The sequence below is a fragment of the Ictalurus furcatus genome, chromosome 24, assembly GCF_023375685.1.
Source record: "Ictalurus furcatus strain D&B chromosome 24, Billie_1.0, whole genome shotgun sequence".
Lineage (NCBI taxonomy): Eukaryota > Metazoa > Chordata > Actinopteri > Siluriformes > Ictaluridae > Ictalurus > Ictalurus furcatus.
In genome coordinates this window covers 6,355,012-6,374,119 of record NC_071278.1, presented here as the reverse complement: position 1 = coordinate 6,374,119, position 19,108 = coordinate 6,355,012, and the positions used below count along the sequence as shown (strand labels likewise).

At 45.3% G+C, this 19,108-nt stretch overlaps 2 protein-coding genes across 3 annotated transcripts in view; one reads left to right on the top strand and one right to left on the bottom strand.

The window, feature by feature from the left end:
* Nucleotides 1-2,641: 2,641 nt before the first annotated feature.
* LOC128600810 (KAT8 regulatory NSL complex subunit 1) lies at nt 2,642-14,509 on the bottom strand. The gene is made up of 15 exons (XM_053613512.1): nt 13,218-14,509; nt 11,274-11,415; nt 11,106-11,188; nt 10,874-11,015; nt 10,292-10,436; nt 9,967-10,176; nt 9,395-9,510; nt 8,967-9,088; nt 8,624-8,729; nt 8,300-8,403; nt 7,955-8,105; nt 5,725-7,599; nt 5,096-5,312; nt 4,703-4,772; nt 2,642-2,793 (listed from the first exon to the last, which is right to left on the bottom strand). The coding sequence occupies exons 1-12, from the start codon at nt 14,507-14,509 to the stop codon at nt 7,252-7,254; spliced, it is 2,961 nt and encodes a 986-aa protein (XP_053469487.1). The 3' UTR covers nt 2,642-2,793; nt 4,703-4,772; nt 5,096-5,312; nt 5,725-7,251.
* A 711-nt stretch (nt 14,510-15,220) lies between these two features.
* The window catches only part of smarcc1b (SWI/SNF related, matrix associated, actin dependent regulator of chromatin, subfamily c, member 1b), a 17,703-nt gene continuing 13,815 nt past the window's right edge, over nt 15,221-19,108 (top strand). For both annotated transcript variants that reach the window (XM_053613229.1, XM_053613228.1), the window contains exon 1: nt 15,221-15,584. In XM_053613229.1, the coding sequence (XP_053469204.1) occupies nt 15,408-15,584 (177 nt within the window). In that variant the 5' untranslated portion in view covers nt 15,221-15,407. The remainder of the gene's footprint in view (nt 15,585-19,108) is intronic.

Genomic DNA, 19,108 nt, shown 5'->3' with positions numbered 1-19,108 from the left:
CGCGCAGAACGTACTCTAACGGAGAAGAGCACATAACAAGTGAAAGAGTTACGCAGCAAATTGTGACTCAATCGCTTTGTACAAAATGTGAGTACTGTACTTTCTGTCAGTGACTATCTCCAGCGGAGTGCGACAACACAACTCTATTTTACAATTTAAATACACACAAAAAAAGCTACATGTGTGGGTTAATCATAAGATTTAAACTCATCAAAATCAACAGAAAAATAAAAAGGGCAAAGTTCTCACACACACACACACACACACACACATATATTTATATAAATGTATGTTTGTATCAGCCACAACATTAAAACCACTGCCAGGTGAAATGAATAACATTGATTATCTCGTTACCGGTCGAGGGGGGATATATTTATTATGCAGCAAGTGAACAGTCAGTTCTCGAAATTGACATGTTGGAAGCAGGAAAAAATGGGCAAGCTTAAAGATCTGAGCAACTCTGACAAGGGCCAGATTGTGATGGCTAGACGACTGGGTCAGAGCGTCTCCAGGTCTTGTGGGGTTCCCAGTATGCAGTGGTTAGTACCTACCAAAAGTACACCAAGGAAGGACTGGTGACAGAGTCATGGGCTCCCAAGGCCCATTGATGAGCGTGAGGAGCGACTGTTAGCCCGTCAGGTCCGATCCCACAGAAGATCTGTAGTACAAACTGCTGAAAAAGTTCCTGCTGGTTCTGATAGAAAGGAGTCAGAACACACAGAGCATCACAGCTTGCTGTGTATGGAGCTGCGTAGCTGCAGAGCGGTCAGAACGCCCATGCTGACCCCCTGTACACCACCGAAATCTCCTACAATGGGCATCAGAACTAGACCATGGAGCAATGGAAGAAGGTGGCCTGGTCTGATGAATCTTTTACATCATTCATGTGGATGTTACTGTGACACGTACCACCTTCCTAAACATTGCTGCAGACCGAGTACACCCCTTCATGGTAACGGTGTTCCCTAAAGTCAGTGTCCTCTTTCAGCAGGATAATGCTCCCTGACACACTGCAAAAACTGTTCAGGAACAGTTTGTGGAACATGAGGAAGAGTTCAAGGTGTTTTGGACTCAACCTCCAAATTCCCCAGATCTCAATCTGTGGGATGTTCTGGACAAACAAGTCCGATCCTTAGAGGCCCACCTCTGAACTTACAAGACTTAAAGGATCTGCTGCTAACGTCTTGGTGCCAGACACCACAGCACACCTTCTGAGGTTTTATGGAGTCTGTGCCTCGACGCCTCAAAGCTGATTTGGGGTCACATGGGGGACCTACACAATATTAGGCAGGTGGTGTTAACGTTATGGCTGATCAGATTTTCATATTTTTAGTACACTGCTGCTCACTGGGTTGAGTAGAAAAATGTAAAGCAACTTCAGCCATAACCCTATTTTAATATGTTGGGCTTTATATTTATTTTTTAAAAAACTGACTGCAATTCAAAAACACCTGACATAAACACCCCTGACAAACACACCTGACGTAAACACCCCTGACAAACACACCTGACGTAAACACCCCTGACCTAAACACACCTGACGTAAACACCCCTGACAAACACACCTGACGTAAACACACCTGACGTAAACACCCCTGACGTAAACACCCCTGACGTAAACACACCTGACAAACACACCTGACAAACACACCTGACATAAACACCCCTGACAAACACCCCTGACAAACAAACCTGACGTAAACAACCTTGACAAACACCTGACGTAAACACCCCTGACAAACACCTGACGTAAACACCCCTGACAAACACCTGACGTAAACACCCCTGACGTAAACACCCCTGACAAACACACCTGACGTAAACACACCTGACGTAAACACACCTGACGTAAACACACCTGACAAACACCTGACAAACACCTGACAAACACCCGACAAACACCTGACATAAACACCCTTGACAAACACCCGTGAAGTAAACATACCTGACGTAAACACACCTGACAAACACCCCTGACGTAAACACCCCTGGCGTAAACAGCCCTGGCGTAAACACACCTGACAAACAGACCTGACCTAAACACACTTGGCGTAAATACAGCTGACGTAAACAGCCCTGGCGTAAACACACCTGACAAACAGACCTGACCTAAACACACTTGGCGTAAATACAGCTGACGTAAACACACCTGGCGTAAACACACCTGGCGTAAACAGCCCTGGCGTAAACACCCCTGTTGTAAACACACCTGACGTAAACACCCCTGGCATAAACACCCCTGACAAACACCTGATGTAAAAACCCCTGGCGTAAACACACCTGACGTGACACTAACATGGCGGCACACACTCAGTTGTAAACGGATTTTCATCTGCATGATTAACGTGATGAATCTTGAGGATGTTACTCGATGTGCACTAACAATTTTTGGTTCCCAGAAGACACATTTGTCAGGTTTGTTTTTGGTTAGCCAGGAAATAGAAAGCTGTTTTTAGGTTTGTAGAACGTTCCCCTAATGTTCCCCTACCATTCTCTTACCCTCAATTCTCATAATTTATATTTAATATTCATACAGTCATTAATCAGAAATAAAAGCATAAGTCTATAGAAATAAATAAATAAATTATCAGCACACAATCCATGTTTTTGTTTACATAAAATAACAAGTCTCGGGACGTTCAAAACACTAATTATTTAATTTTAAAACCAAACATTTTCATAGACAAAAGTATGCAAGAACACTGCATCATTAAAAAATAAAAACGGAGCAATTTTTCATCTTCTGATCAACTTCTCCACTTAACATAACAGGTTCACTTCATCCTCCATCTGCAAATTTAACAAAGAAATAAAACTCAGTGTAAGTTACATGGACATCGGATTAAACAATCAGAATTAGACCAACGATTAAATAATGAAATAAATAAATAAATAATCTACTGGTCTGATGTTACACATAACAGCAAAAGCAAAAAAAATCTAATCTTCTTAAAAATATAAATGAACATGAAAAGCAAACACTGGATATTAAGACTTGTTTTATATTTCGTCATAAATCTTCTCAATGAAAAATAAAATACACTTTAATCCTCTGCAGTTTCTCCCAGATTCATTTATTCATTTTTATACATGTTTATATGTTTATACTGAAACAGGACAAATACACTGATTATACATCCCTGATTATACATCCCTGATTATAGATCCATGATTATACATCCCTGATTATACAGCCCTGATTATACATCCTTGATTATAGATCCATGATTATACATCCCTGATTATAGACCCCTGATTATAGATCCATGATTATACATCCCTGATTATACATCCCTGATTATAGATCCATGATTATACATCCCTGATTATACAGCCCTGATTATAGATCCCTGATTATACATCCCTGATTATAGATCCATGATTATACATCCCTGATTATACGTCCCTGATTATACGTCCCTGATTATACGTCCCCGATTATAGATCCCTGATTATACGTCCCTGATTATACATCCCTGATTACAGGTCCATGATTATACATCCCTGATTATACATCCCTGATTATAGGTCCCTGATTATACATCCCTGATTATACATCTCTGATTACAGGTCCATGATTATACATCCCTGATTACACATCCCTGATTACACATCCCTGATTACACATCCCTGATTACAGGTCCATGATTATACATCCCTGATTATACATCCCTGATTACAGGTCCATGATTATACATCCCTGATTATACATCCCTGATTACAGGTCCATGATTATACATCCCTGATTACAGGTCCCTGATTATACATCCCTGATTATAGACCCCTGATTACAGATCCCTGATTATAGATCCCTGATTATACATCCCTGATTACAGGTCCATGATTATAGACCCCTGATTATACATCCCTGATTACAGGTCCATGATTATACATCCCTGATTATACATCCCTGATTATACGTCCCTGATTACAGGTCCATGATTATACATCCCTGATTATACGTCCCTGATTATGCGTCCCTGATTATACATCCCTAATTATACATCCCTGATTATAGGTCCCTGATTATATATCCCTGATTATACATCCCTGATTATACATCCCTGATTATAGGTCCATGATTACAAGTCCATGATTATAGATCCCTGATTATACGTCCCTGATTATAGGTCCAGGATTATATATCCCTGATTACAGGTCCATGATTATACATCCCTGATTATAGATCCCTGATTATACGTCCCTGATTATAGACCCCTGATTATACGTCCCTGATTATAGACCCCTGATTATAGGTCCCTGATTATACATCCCTGATTATACGTCCCTGATTATAGACCCCTGATTATAGACCCCTGATTATACGTCCCCGATTATAGACCCCTGATTATACGTCCCCGATTATAGACCCCTGATTATACGTCCCCGATTATAGACCCCTGATTATACGTCCCTGATTATAGACCCCTGATTATAGACCCCTGATTATACGTCCCTGATTATAGACCCCTGATTATAGGTCCATGGTTTATAGGTCCATGATTATACATCCCTGATTATACATCCCTGATTATAGATCCAGTGCACCGTCCCAATATGAAGTGATGTCTTAATTTCAATATATACACACACAACAGGCTGAGATTATCCATCTCCCTCTTTCTCTCCCTCATTTGCCCTCTCTCTTTCACGCTCTTCTCACTCTTTCCCCCCTCTCTCTCCCCCTTTTCTCACTCACACTGCTCTCAGGGTCAGAGAAGGCAGGCTCGGCTTCTTATTTGGTCAAAAACCACCACTTCTGCCAAACTCTGTGGATAAATCAAAAATGCTCATTTAAAAAAAAAAAAAAAAAAAAAAGATTTAACGTTAGCATTAGTTTTATTTTATCAGTTAAAGACTGCGGCTGTGTGACATATAGACTGAACATTATAGCGTTTACGTGTCAGCCGCTTTATTTGACTTCCCTGAACTGTGCACTAACTATCTGCTATCTACAGTAGCTCCCATTAAACACAGCTGAGCCTGGGTCACTAGCTCATACACTAACTAGCTTCCTAACGGTAGATAAACAGAAGAGACACGGACACTAATGTCCTTATGACTTTAATTAAAGTGTTGAACAGGTCCTTACCGTTGAAGCGCAAGTGGATGAGGGTGAGAACACAGTGTCGGGAGAAATAAAGTAGAACTTCAAACGAACCGACTCAGCTGATCTGATGTGGATCAGAGATGACTGACAGGACAGGGGCACTTCAGGGACCAATCAGATTTCAGCTGGGACCAGTGCCCCTCTAGCCCCACCCCTGAATCCGCCAATGCTCGAAGGACATGTAAATACTCTAATTTGACTTAAAAAAAAAAAAAAAAAAACATTTAGACAACGCTCCGAGAATGTTATTATTTGGTTCCCAAAACAAATAACCAAACGGGACCTTTATGCTAACGTTAGGGGAACGTTCTTCTGTGTAGAAAGCCCACAGACACAGTTTTCTGAGCAGAGATGACCTGGACATTTCATGTTGTTTATATGTGTATAAAGTGTATAAACATCAACTCCAAACTTTCCGAGATCTCATTACAACTGACTGCAGCATTAGTTTAGTTACACACACACACACACACACACACACACACACACACACACACACACACACACACACACGCACGCGTAAAAACATCGGAAATTATATAAGCATGTGAAAAGTGCAGAAGATGCAATAATTCTGTCTAAAAATAGCCACTTTAAAACGATTTCCTTACTTAGTTCATGTTTTGATGAGCATGACGGTATCTGTACTGTACTTCCTGCACCGTTCCTTCGGTGGTGTTTCAGTCACACAGGAAGCCTTACGCTCGAGCGCCCTCTGCTGGTCTCTCAGTGCACAACCTCCACACTGATTTTTCATCATGTGCCTCGGAAATAAATGAAAAGGGATTTTGTTTTGTTTTGTTTTGAGGTGGTCATGTACAGAATGTTGTGAATGGAACTTGACAGGAGACAGGAGGTTCTGCTCATAAAATGGCCTGTACTTCAGCTGTGTATTAGAAATCAGAGCATTCACTAAAACGTTTAAGGTCACCTCTAGCAGAAACCACACCGTTTAAGCTGTAATGGTTCCACCGGACAGAACAGACAAAATCTGAAACCGTTCAGTTGGAACTACTTGTGATCATCTCTGCAAGATGGATTCGTGTCACTTTACTGATCGCGGAGTTTTATAAGTCCAGATTCTACCCTGATCGGTGAACAGCGTGAGCAAATCAAAAAGCAAACGTGTCAGTGATTTTCATTTTTATTTCATCTTCGCATCAAGAGCACTGCGCATGTATCAAATCACACACTTTCCACGTGAATGCTCTACCTACAAAAGTTTGTATTTGCCTTAACTGAGTAATGCAGCAGACCCATCCCCTCCCACACACACACACACACACACTCAAGGTAGGGGCTACTTAAGGTCATGTTTCAGTGGAGACAATACACACACACACACACACACACACACACCTCTGTGGAATGAACAAAAGTTATAAGTGAGGAAAAAGTCATAAATAAGGCATGATGGGTAATAAGTAGCTTGTTTATATGGAGATACTGTATAATGGAGGGCTGCCTGGAGGAGTTTGCCTTCACTGGGTGGACAAATCTCGGTCTCCAGGAGACTGAACTAGTGTTTAACATACAAAAATAACAACAACTAAAATAGAAAAAAAAACAACTAACATGTATACTCGTTTAGACCTGCTTTAGACAGGTCTGGAAAATGAAGAAACGGAGAGACTGAGGTGAACCAGCCAGCTCATCTGTCCCTCAGGGGTAGAAACGGAGAGACTGAAGGGACAGAGGGGGAGAAGCAGAGAGACTGAAGGGACGGAGGGGGAGAAGCAGAGAGACTGAAGGGACGGAGGGGGAGAAAGCTGCATTTAAAACCTGGACTTCAGTAGGATGTGTGTAGGGGTAGATCGAGGGATCAACACATTTTGAGATGAAGTGGTGAGCATGGAGGTGGAGGAGAACTGGAACATTGAGCAGTAGTACAAGAACATGGCTGAGCATTAATAGAAGGGTTATTTATTGGTGGAGGTTTCGGGTGTTAATGATCCAGGAGCTGCTAGATAATGACCAACTTTAAGGGTTACAGGACGGAGATGATAAGAGCTGATGATGTCATTCGGAAAATAAGAGACAGGCAGCAGGGCCGGTGAAGGTCGGGTGAAGGTCAGCAGTTTAAGCAGGACAGGACGTTTGGGGACAGAGAGGACTGAAAGAGATTTCTCCAGGCTGGTTCACGGCGGACTGGCGTCGACTCTGTTCACTCTGTGATTGGATGGATTTTGATGAGCGTTGGGTGAAGGCAGGGAGGACAGGGAGGGTGGGGTTAAAGAAGGCAGGGTGGAGTCTGAATCCTGAGTTGTGGAGACGGCTGGTTTGTGGCCTCCTGAGTGCAGCTGATGCGGCTGAGGTGTCCTTGGTGACAGCTCCAAACTGCCTACCGAGATGCCCGAGTCAGTGCTCTGGCTGCGGCCGCTCGCAGCGCATGCGTCCTCCTCAAGCTCCGCCTCCTCATCATCCCGCAGCCATCGGAGCTCCTCCTCCAGCAGGGGGAACGACCTGCTCTCCCACGGCTGCACTGACTGAAATAAAACCCAGAAACCATTCAGAAGTTTATTTTACGTTACAGCAGCCAGGCCTTTAACAGACTCCACACAAGTGAACATACGCAGCAACGCGAAAAGGCGTTCCTGGCCCAGCGTCCCCTAGTAACTCCCATTTACAGATCACAAAACACCACCATCCGTCTCCACACATACGATATGTGCATAAGGGAAAGATTTGTAGTACTTCCTGACAATCAAGATGATTGACTCGGTGCCCAAATCAAGTGCTTTCGGTTTCATAATGATGTTGCCATGGTAACAGCTATATTGAGGAAGCTCAATGGAACATCGAGTACTCCATCAAGTATGCAAAAGCACTATTTATTCGCACCTGCTGTTCATCCTCCATTTGGTAGAAGGGATTGTCTGCTGCAGAGCAGAAGAGGTTACACGGTGAGCTCTTTCCCTGCCTGGGCTCTGGAGAGCATGACGCCTGCTCCGAACCCCTGCAGCTATTCCCATCTCCATAACAGGAAGACGACCTGACACACAAACACATGGTGTTAACGTAAGCCAGACAGTCCCACAGTTCCCCAAACAACAGAGGATAAAAACATGACAAAGCCAAACTTATTCAGGTCCTTCTCACACACCGTCTCCTTCCCTCCCCCCATGCTCTTCACACTCCGACACGAGAGAACCATTATAAAACGTCTCTAAGGACATAAGGGATCACCTGCCCCGGTGGCGTCTGCGGGCCCAGCTCCCCCAGCGACTCCGCTCTCTGCTCTCCCATACTGCGTGCCTCTTCAGAAAAACGGCGTCAGACAGATCCTCCACCTACACACAGAGAAGGACTGGTCTGTTTAAGCTCAGCACACATCCAGTATTTGAACCCATCATTCTTCACACATTCTCACAGAGCAGTTAATATCTGACCTACAGACAAGTTACATGGAAAAACATGAAGTGTTTATTAAGCTCCGTTTTTGACCAGCTCAATAACAGCGACATTATTTCCGGTCTCACGTCGGATGGTTTTGGAGATTCGCGCACTCACGTCGCCTTTACGTTCTAGTCCTTCTCCATTGGGCCGGTGCGGTGCGTCCAACCGGTTCGCACACGGACCATCCGAGACTCCCCAGACAGAGTCCAGCTCTCTCCAGCTACACACAAAAAGAAAAAACAACAACCCTGAAACAACAATACGGCACAGGTATACAGTGTAAACAAGGTTGTTTACTTGCGTTCAGTAAGGCACTGTTCAGATTATTTAGCTGAGCCTGTATTTCTCACTGGATGCAAATCTCAACACCTTAAACTTCACCCAGTTTCTCCCAATCTGCCGTGTTCTCCTGTATCACACGACCGGTATCTGAATAACTGAAAGCCAACATTTCTACCTGGGAGTGATAATCTCTTTGTACTGCAGCTTCTGCACTCGTGCTCCCAGTCCAGCCAGGCCCAGAGGCATTACCAAGTTATTGATGTCGAACGAACTCTCTCCTCTCCTCCTCCGCAATGGCTACAACAAAAAAAAACCATGGAGAGATTTTAATCCCAATTTTACACAACGGTCCGTTTAACACTGCCGTGTATATAACAGAGAAAATATAAATACTCCCAAAGTCCCCGAGTCTGAATCAATCAAGATCTGGTTTGTTTTTATTTCCTCTGGTATAAGGAACTGGTACAAACATACATATTTATCATTCTGACACTAGTTCCCATTCTTATTATTTTTGAAAATGATGGACCCCTGGGGGAACCATCGAGAACCGCGGTCATAGTGGATTCAAGTTGTTTGGGGTTTTATCCCGCTCAGATTTACCTGTGTGGGCGTGTCTGTAGGTGCAGGAAGGCCAGGGAGGTGGGAAAGATCTGCTACTTGCTGATGAAGGAAGCCTGGGCTGACCACACCCCTTGGAGTCCTGCAGTTAGAACCACCTAGAAAGCCCCAGAGGTTTGTGCAAATGTGGATCCATAGCTTCACGAGATAACGCTCTTACAGACTTTCAGCTCACACATAAGAACAGAATCCGAATCTAGATTTACACTCAAACGTACGAGGAATTCGACTCTCGCTCTGGCCGAGCACTGCTGTAGAGGAAACGTGTATCTCAACGTTGCTCAACATGTTGTAAACAGGACCACAAGCGGCACGTCATTTCCTGTGTAAAGATTTCAGCTGGATTTGGATTCAGCTTCTTCACTACTGTGTTTATTGTGCAAAGAAATCGTAGCTATTGCCGTTTTAAAGGTCTGACGTACTGTAGAAGTGTTATCTCTGATGGGATTCTGGTTCGGATTCGCCACTTTCGCCCAACTTTTAGTCACATTGAATAGCCTGATATATAAATCCATCAATATCCAGAACTGATAGGTTTTTAATACGTTTCTTACCAGATGTGTTGAGTGGAGGCAGCATGCTTGGTCGGCGGGGACATATAAGCCTCCTTCTTACTTGCCCAGCCTTCTGCTGTCCCTGACCCCGCCTTCCCACGCATGATGACGTTGCTTCGCCCGTCCACCTCACGGCACTGTGGGACTGACGTCCGGCCAGCATCGGGGTCGCACAATGCGCAGCAGTCGTTTGTTCACCGCAGTCATCATCTGGAAAACAACCCTTGAGATTATATTAAAAGTTCCATCGCCTCGACTCAGGAAGGCGTATTTTTTACAGAGCCGAACGTGATACGTTTAATTGTGACTTGTGTAACGGATATACCTGAAGGCATGGAGAGAACAGGGTGAGTACGCTGGTCCAGCCCTTTCCGACACGTCCACGTGGACGTCCCCTCGGCTAGCGGGTGAGGAGGACCACACAACACACATACCGCAGGGGGTTCGCAGCAGCATGGCATAGTCACTGCCTAGCAGAGAGAACGGGGACATATATACAACACTAATATTACTTTCCCCAGTTCACACAGACTTACAAAGGTTATCAGGTACACCTACTTTCTGTCCAAATCCATCGGCCTTTTCATACGCATTGTGTAGCTGTAGCCCAGGTAGTACTCATCTCCTTCTAACCCATTAATAAATGAACAGGACGGCAGAGATATATATACAGTAAACTGATAAAATTGCTTGTTATTATCTAATGAGTCAAGACAGCCAAAGCAGGATGGCCAAGCTTGATCAGGAGACCACAAAATCAAGCGTGCTGCAGAAGTAAACAAGGCTACAAGGCCAAGAAACTGCTAATCGCTAATAGCAACGAGACCCCATCATGCAGCCTTCATCTTTCCTACTTTCTTCGCTGGACGATTCCTGGAGTTTTCAAGCTTCCGTTTGTTTCAGTTACCTTCGATGCTAGTGCAGGACAACACTCCAAGCGGATCAGCCTGTGACGGCAGTGTTGTAGAAATGGACGAACCCGCGCAGCAGATGAAGTGGGACTGTGTGACGTTTGTGATGAGGGGGCGGAGTCCTGTGATACCCTCTTCCTGAGAGGATAACCAACAGACAATGACCGAACACATACCACATCATAATGCCTTCTAGTATGGGAGTGTGTTCATGTGTGTGCAACTGACCTGAAACTGCAGTCATGAGGAGAGGGTCTCGGCGCTCTGAGGGGCGTCCCAGGTACAGAGTGAACGGCTCTCAACTGTGAAACCTCATGGACACGTATTTACGAAATTAAAATCATGAAAAGCTGCATTATTAAAATAAAATTTAAAAAAAAGCCCAAAACGGGTTACCTTTCCCTGTCTGAGGTGCGTGTAGAGCTCAGTCAGTGCACGAATCCCATACTCCAGCTCCGATACTTGAGCCTGTAGCCACACCCACCGACTCCCTAGCCACGCCCTCTCCCTCATCCACTGCCATTCTCTGCTCATACAACTGCAAAGATAAAGTGGAATCCTTGGTTATTGAAATAAATGGAAGAAATGATGAATGATAAATAATAACAACAACAACAACAACAACATAGGACAGTATATTATTTCTTCCTCATATATCTAATGGAGCGAAACGACAAACCATAAGGAGGGTGGCAGTGTGAAGGATGGTGTAGGATGGGGAGGTCAAACGACTCCTAACTGGAGGGAAATGACTCCTAACAGGTGGTTATATGATTCTGGTAATAATTTAAAATGATATGTCATTAACTGGGCTAGATCTGGGTTTGAGCCACAAACCCCATGTAGGAATTAAATTATTAAACTATTTAGATCTAAGCTAAAAATATCTGTTTAATGTATAGATAATAACCCTTCTTTCCTTGAACAGTCTAAACTAGGACAAGTATTTCATTTTCGTCAGCACTAAATATATTAAACAGAGTACGTTTGAATTCATCTAACTCGACCCGTGTGGATGTGTTGCACGATACACATCTCTGACTGTGGGATGTCTCGCAGAAGATCAGTGAAGCCTTCGAGATGAAATTGTTAGGAGGACAAAAAGATGGAAGAAGGCTAAAAAAAAAAAAAAAGATCAGCAAAGCTTTGAACCTTCTCAGGAGCACTGTGCCATTATAACAAAGCGGGGAGAAATACGGCACAATAACCCAGACACCAGTTTCAATAGCTCTTCACAGATCTGGCCTCTATGGGAGAGTGCCCAGAAGGAAGCCACGTGTGAAAGGCAGACCTGGAGTTTGCTACAAGACAAAAACATCTGAGAGCTTTTGGAAAAAGATTTTGAGGTGATTTGGTCTAAAAGCAAAGTGTTACGTTTGGTGCAGCCCAACAACCAGGTAACACCGTTCCTGTGATGAAGCACGGTGGTGGTGGTGGTGGTAGCATCATGCTCTGGGGTTGCATTTCAGCAGGAGGAACTGGAAAGCTTGTTGCCATCACAAGCAACATGGATGGGACCCAAACACAAGCAAATTGTTGAGGAGAACCTGCTCCAATGAGCCAAAGACCAAGGCAAAAACTACAAGAAGGGCTTATTTGAGTCAACGCCCAGACTTAAATCCAACTGAAAATCTGTTGTCCACTAACATTCTGCATCTAATCTGTCTGGAGAGTTGGAGAACATTTAAGGAATGGAAGGAAAACGCCAAAATCAAAATTCTGTAAAGCGTATAGAGACACCTCTGAGGCTCGGAATCAGATCCGTAATTACTACAGAAGGACGAGTCACGCTGAGGCGGTGAATTCTTCATGATTTATCAGTGCGTTTTAATTTTTTTTTTATTATTCTAAATAATGTATTTAATTGTATTTCTGTAGAAAGTTGCTTCAAAGGGAGCAGGGTAAAAAATCCCATTCCCTGCAACACAGCAAAAAGAGAAATCATCACTAGGGGGTGAATACTTTCTGGACTGTTATATTCACCATGTACAACAAAATGTGCTGATGTAATCCTTCATTAGCAAGAGCATTTTTCCCTAAATTACTATTATTATTATTATTATTATTATTATTATTATTATTAAGTGCAGCCCTCAGTTCTGCAGGTGATGTACAAGATCAGACTGTACCTGAATGCACGGGAACCCATTTAACAGGTGTTTATGTTATTGTTCTGAACTGATTTATCCGTTCGACCCACCGGACCCTGGAATAAGTGTAATGTGACCCGGGGTTACAGTGAGTGGGTTCGACGCCCCTGATGTGAGTGGTGTAAGATGTTGTGCTCATGTACAGGTCCTGTCTGCTCTCTGTATGTTTCTGCAGCACACTCATCCTCACACTGAAACATGTCGGCCTGCTCTCCTCCTCCCCCCCTCTTCCTCCTCCTCACTGTCACTGCCTCCACCAGAGCTGCTGGCCGTGTGATCGGAGTCTAGGGCGCCCCCGGCCGTGTGGAGGACATCACTGCAGCTGCGCGCTAAGCGCCTGAGCTCGGCTGGGTTCGGGGCCGCGGCGGCTCTCCGCAGGTCCCCGAGTTGCTGCGTGACGTGTCGCTCCACATGTTTCACCTGCACTGCATGAAGGCGGCGCCACAGCATGTCCGTTCTCTCTCCGAGATGAACCTGCCGTTTCTTGGCCTCCACGACCTGCCTCGACCACGGTCCAGCTACCCGCGCGTGCGGACTGCCATTCACAGCCGGGCGCCGCGTACCGGACTCGTCTTCATACGCACGTGCACCGTGGGAGGAGGACGCGACTCTAAACTGGGGTTTTTGCTGTGGCCGGTGCTTACAGTGACCGCGGTCTGAGAGCTGAGCCACGGGGACACCGTTTGCACTCAACCTCTCAGTAGAAGCCAGGAAGGAGCGCACGCGGTACAGCCTCACGCGCCCTTTAGCCGTCCTGCAGCCGCGCCGCTCTCCGTTAATCACACCGCCAGCACCTTTCGTTTCGCACGTGAAACTCAAACTTCCAGCTCCTACCGCGCCTTTGGAAAACTCTCCCTGTCGTCTCAGTTTAAACTTCTCCTCGCGGCTCTGTCTACTTCCGGCTGTGTTCTGGACAGGAGCCTCGGAGCCGGAACCGGTACCGCTGTCAGGGTCCGAGCCGCCGCAGTGTAACGCCGCCGCCTCCTCCGCCGTGTTCGTCCCGGAGAAACACGCCCTCTTCGAGGCCCCGCTGTAACTGCATCCCCGGCGCTTGCTGACCGCCGCTTCCGAGTTCCGAGACTCTCGCGCCCCGGTTTCACACACTCCTCTCCGCCCCCCGTATTCCCCCGTACAGCGCGGACACCGCACACTTCCGTCCTCTCCATCAATATTAACGCCGCGGGGATCCCCGCCTCCTCCCGGCGCGGCGCTTCGTCTGCAGCAGCGGGAGAGTCCGCGCGCCGCACCGTCCTCTTGTTCCCGCGTGACCGTGCTGTCCGTGCTCGCGCTCCGTGTTGCGTCGGCGGGATCACAGGTGGCGCTCTCCCACTCGCTGATCGCACGGGCCTCGGTGATCTCTCCGCCGCCGTTTCCGTTCACGAGCTCTCCTCCTCCTCCTCCACCGCAGCAGCTCTGCGGACCCTCCGCCCCGGACCAGGCTGCGCTCGCGCTCATTGTAGTCCGGTTGCAGTAGTAATACATGTTTGGTTTGTCCGCATGGCCACACGGCGTTCCTCCGGTTAGTTACAGGTATGTTTTATTTTCAGGAGGAAGACTGGTTTCCCGACCTGCCCGTCTCTCTGTACGGTTTTTCCGTCTCCTACACTCCCTGAGTGCACTGCGCATGCGCCGTCCACTGGCCCAGCCTTGAACACAGGGATAGGAGGAATTTTGAGCGAAATAAATCTCTCTCTCTCGAGCGAGGGGATTGTCTTGTTATTCCTCCAGAGGTTCTCGGCAGTAGCCTTTAATTCTGTTATATTTACACAATACGAGTTTATTTTATTCAACAGCCTGATTAATGATGAGTGCGAGATCATTCCAGCTGGAATTTCACCACCATGTTATACATTTTACACTTCCTTCCTCACACACCTCGCTGGATGTTCAACACCACTGATTGGCCAGTTCATTTACACCGATCATTCATTAAACAATCAATAAAATACAACCATTAAAGAAGCAAATGAGCCAGTCAGAACATGAAACCCCTCTGATCTCACACCAGTCATGCAGTACACGAGTGCCTTTAACTGCATTAAAGAAACCCAAATAACGAACATTTCTCATTTATCTTTATTTTATATATCTTTATTCTGTCCTTTTACATCCTTTCATGAAGAGCAATAAATTAATTAAAGCTATTTTAAGCTTCATCTCGAGGGTTAAACTATGTAACCTAAGTGTGCTATGTCGGACGTATCGCGAGATTGGGGCGAGATTTTATGAATGCGTCCTTAGCGCATGCGCGAAATCGTGCGCATGCGTGTTTGGGTTAGTGCGTCAGGTTTTCACAGCGGCAGGGGATTTCGTTACACCGGTTTTTTTCTTTTCTTTTCTTTTTTTTTTTTGTGGGTGTTGTAACGCTTCCCCCGTAACAATGGCGGCGCAGACCGCGGGATGTGCAGCCGGAGGCTCGGCGGGAGATAAAGCGGCCGGGAACGCGGCACTGAGTCGGAAAAAGGACGGGGGTCCATGTGCTGAGTTCTGGGAGAGCGCAGAGACCGTCTTGCAGCTCGAACCGATCCGCACTTGGATCGGGAAGCATTACAAAAAGGTAAGAGCGGGCTCCGTGACGTCAGAATTTGAGTTAAGCTAAGCTAGGTGGCTAAATGTACATACACGGTGAGCTGATGTTAACCTGTCACAGGAGCGGCGCGTGACTCTTTCTCTTTATCTGGGATTTGGATTGTTTAGGTAACTTGTACCTTAAACCGGAAGTGTATCGGAAGTGTTGAGTGTACAGTAGATTAGCTGAGTGACAGCGCTAACTAGCATCGCATCATCATCGCATATCGAACTGAACCGTGTTCTCAGACTGGAGCTGATCTGAGTGCTGCAGTAACACACGTGTCCTGTACCTGGGTTTGTTTACATCTCTACACTTTCTCTGTGCGCCCTCACATCCCTGTGCTCTAATATCGCTCTTTGCCCTCTAGGGATGTCACGATACCAAAAAATCTAGTAGTCGGTACCGATACCACCAAAAGTACACAATACTCGATACGAAAATATATAAAATTAAAAAAATAAAATAAAATAAAAAAAACTCTCCTGGAGGAGATTTTAGTTATCAAACACTGGCTGACAATGAGTTGACGTGCACTCCTAAACGCATGCACAAAGATGCGTGCATGCGCACACACACACCCCTTATACTCTGAATGCAAGCATTAGTTTAAATTCACTGATATGGTGGCAGGCCAGAAAGATTTATTAAAAGCATGAACATGTGAATATTATTATTCATATATTATTAGTGAAATGAGGCTACATTTATCTGACAGGACACGGGCTGAATGGCGATGCATGGTGTCCATTAGGAGGTAGTTTATAACACTGCAATGTGTTAGTGTCGTTAACAAATAACTGTATCGCTAACATTACATGGAGCATAACGTTAGCTGGTTTCAAGGCCACAATGCAGCTGCCTCAAACAAACATAATATAGGACCGTCTTTCAGGAGCGTCGCCAAATTCCAGGTGTTTCCTCGCTTTGTTTGAAATGAACAATAGCAGCGGTTACACACCGGAAACCGATACTAGCTTTCCTCTTTTTTTCTCTCAACAAGTCGGGGCGGAGCTAAACTTAAAGCTAAGCTAATCACTAAACTTAAAGCTAAGTTAATCTTCTGTAGTGTTCCCCGTGTGCTTGTAGGCGTTGTTCTTCTTCACCACTTGTGGACCGATTAAAACACTTGTGCGTCTTTGCTGCCCCCATCAGGTCCGGAAGAATCGCAACCTCAATACTTTCGTTACAACCGGTACCAACAGAAATGCAGAAAAACAAGTACCGTCACGTTTTAACAATGTTGGCACCGACTTGGTACCGAAGTATCGGTTCTCGTGACATCCCTAGTGCCTTCACATCTCTGTGCTCTAATATCTCTCTGTGCCCTCACATCTCTGTGCTCTAATATCTCTGTGTGCCCTCACATCTCTGTGCTCTAATATCTCTCTGTGCCCTCACAGCTCTGTGCTCTAATCTCTGTGTGCCCTCACATCTCTGTGCTCTAATATCTCTCTGTGGCCTCACAGCTCTGTGCCCTCACATCTCTGTGCTCTAATATCTCTGTGTGCCCTCACAGCTCTGTGCCCTCACATATCTCTGTGTGCCCTCACATCTCTGTGCTCTAATATCTGTGTGCCCTCACATCTCTGTGCTCTAATATCTCTGTGTGCCCTCACATCTCTGTGCTCCAGTATCTGTGTGCCCTCACATCTCTGTGCTCTAATATCTCTGTGTGCCCTCACATCTCTGTGCTCTAATATCTCTCTGTGCCCTCACATCTCTGTGCTCTAATATCTCTCTGTGCCCTCACATCTCTGTGCTCTAATATCTCTCTGTGCCCTCACATCTCTGTGCTCTAATATCTCTCTGTGCCCTCACATCTCTGTGCTCTAATATCTCTCTGTGCCCTCACATCTCTGTGCTCTAATATCTCTCTGTGCCCTCACATCTGTGTGCCCTCACATCTCTGTGCAGTAATATCTCTGTGCTCTCGCATCTCTGTGCTTTCATATCCCTGTGCCCTCATGTCTCTCCCTGTGCTCTCACGTCACTCTCTGTGCACCCTTAAGTCTCTGTTCCATTGTGTCTCTCTGTGCACCCTTGAGTCACTGTTCAGGTGTGTGTGGACAGCATTTACTGTGAGTTTTGCACATTACCATAATAGCGCTCGGTTTTAATGATAATTAAATGTGACACAGTAATAATAACCGTCGGGGAATTTTATCATGGCGTGTCTCTCTGGGTGCCCTCCTGTCCCTCTGCACCCTCGCGTCTCCCTGTGTGTGTGCCCTCACGTCTCCCTGTGTGTGTGCCCTCGCGTCTCCCTCTGTGCCCTCGCGTCTCTCTGTGTGCTCTATAACAACTTACAGCTTTTACATACATCACTACCCAGAAATCTGTGAATAATGAATATATAGACTGATCAAATTTGAGTGATTACACCAATCCTCTATTGATATCAGGACAGCTCCTGACCTGATAACGCTTACTCTGTATGGGTGTATGTTCTGATCCAATCGACTCCCTGCTGAAAAATCCAGCAGAACACACACCGTCAAGCCGGTGGACCATCTTTACCAGTGTCTACTTTCTGGCATCATTAGCAGTAATTCCGAATTATTTACCATCTGCTTAAAGTAAGCCCGACCTCTCATGTATGTTAAGATGGGACAGACACCACACAGATCTTTCACATTCACACAAGACACAACGCCTTACAGCAGGCCGCTATGGACCCTTTAACAATTTTGCAAGACTTGGTAATAGAGAGCTGGCTCGGTTACCATGACGATATCCGTATCAGGTATCGGGCTGTACTCAGGGCTCGTCATCATTTGGAAGAACAGAATCGGATCCCTAGTCGCAAGGATCATGATCACACACAGATTTTGTGTTAATTGCTATAATGGTAATATATACAGTATCTCACAAAAGTGAGTACACCCCTCACGTTTTTGTAAATATTTGATTATATCTTTTCATGTGACAACACTGAAGAAATGACACTTTGCTACAATGTAAAGTGGTGAGTAGGGATGTCACGATACCAAAAATCTAGTAGTCGGTACCGCTACCACCAAAAGTGCACGATACTCGATACCAATGTCGATACCACGGTGTGGTATAAAAATTAAAAAAATTAAATAAAAAAACTCTTCTGGAGGACATCCTCCTCTGGCTGATACTGGCAAAGGGGGGGGGGTATTTAAGTTATCAAACACTGTCTGATAATGAGTGGACGTGCACTCCTAAATGCGCGCGCACACACACCCCCTTTATACTCTGAATACAAGCATTAGTTTAAATTCACTGATATGGTGGCAGGCCAGAAAGATTTATTAAAAGCATGAACATGTGAATATTATTATTAATATATTATTAGTGACATGAGGCTACATTTATCTGACAGGACACGGGCTGAATGGCGATGCATGGTGTCCATTAGGAGGTAGTTTATAACACTGCAATGTATTAGTGTCGTTAACAAATAACTGTATCGCTAACATTACATGGAGCATAACGTTAGCTGGTTTCACGGCCACAATGCAGTTGCCTCAAACAAACATAAT

Bases quoted from the DNA above. Each gene is read 5' to 3' on its own strand.
- LOC128600810 (XM_053613512.1), bottom strand. From the start codon at position 14,509: ATGTATTACTACTGCAACCGGACTACAATGAGCGCGAGCGCAGCCTGG. The intron at 9,089-9,394 runs GTAAATCTGAGC...TTTTTGTTGTAG, and splicing joins CTACAGACACGCCCACACAG to CCATTGCGGAGGAGGAGAGG. The intron at 8,106-8,299 runs GTGATCCCTTAT...TTTGTGTGTCAG, and splicing joins CGCAGACGCCACCGGGGCAG to GTCGTCTTCCTGTTATGGAG.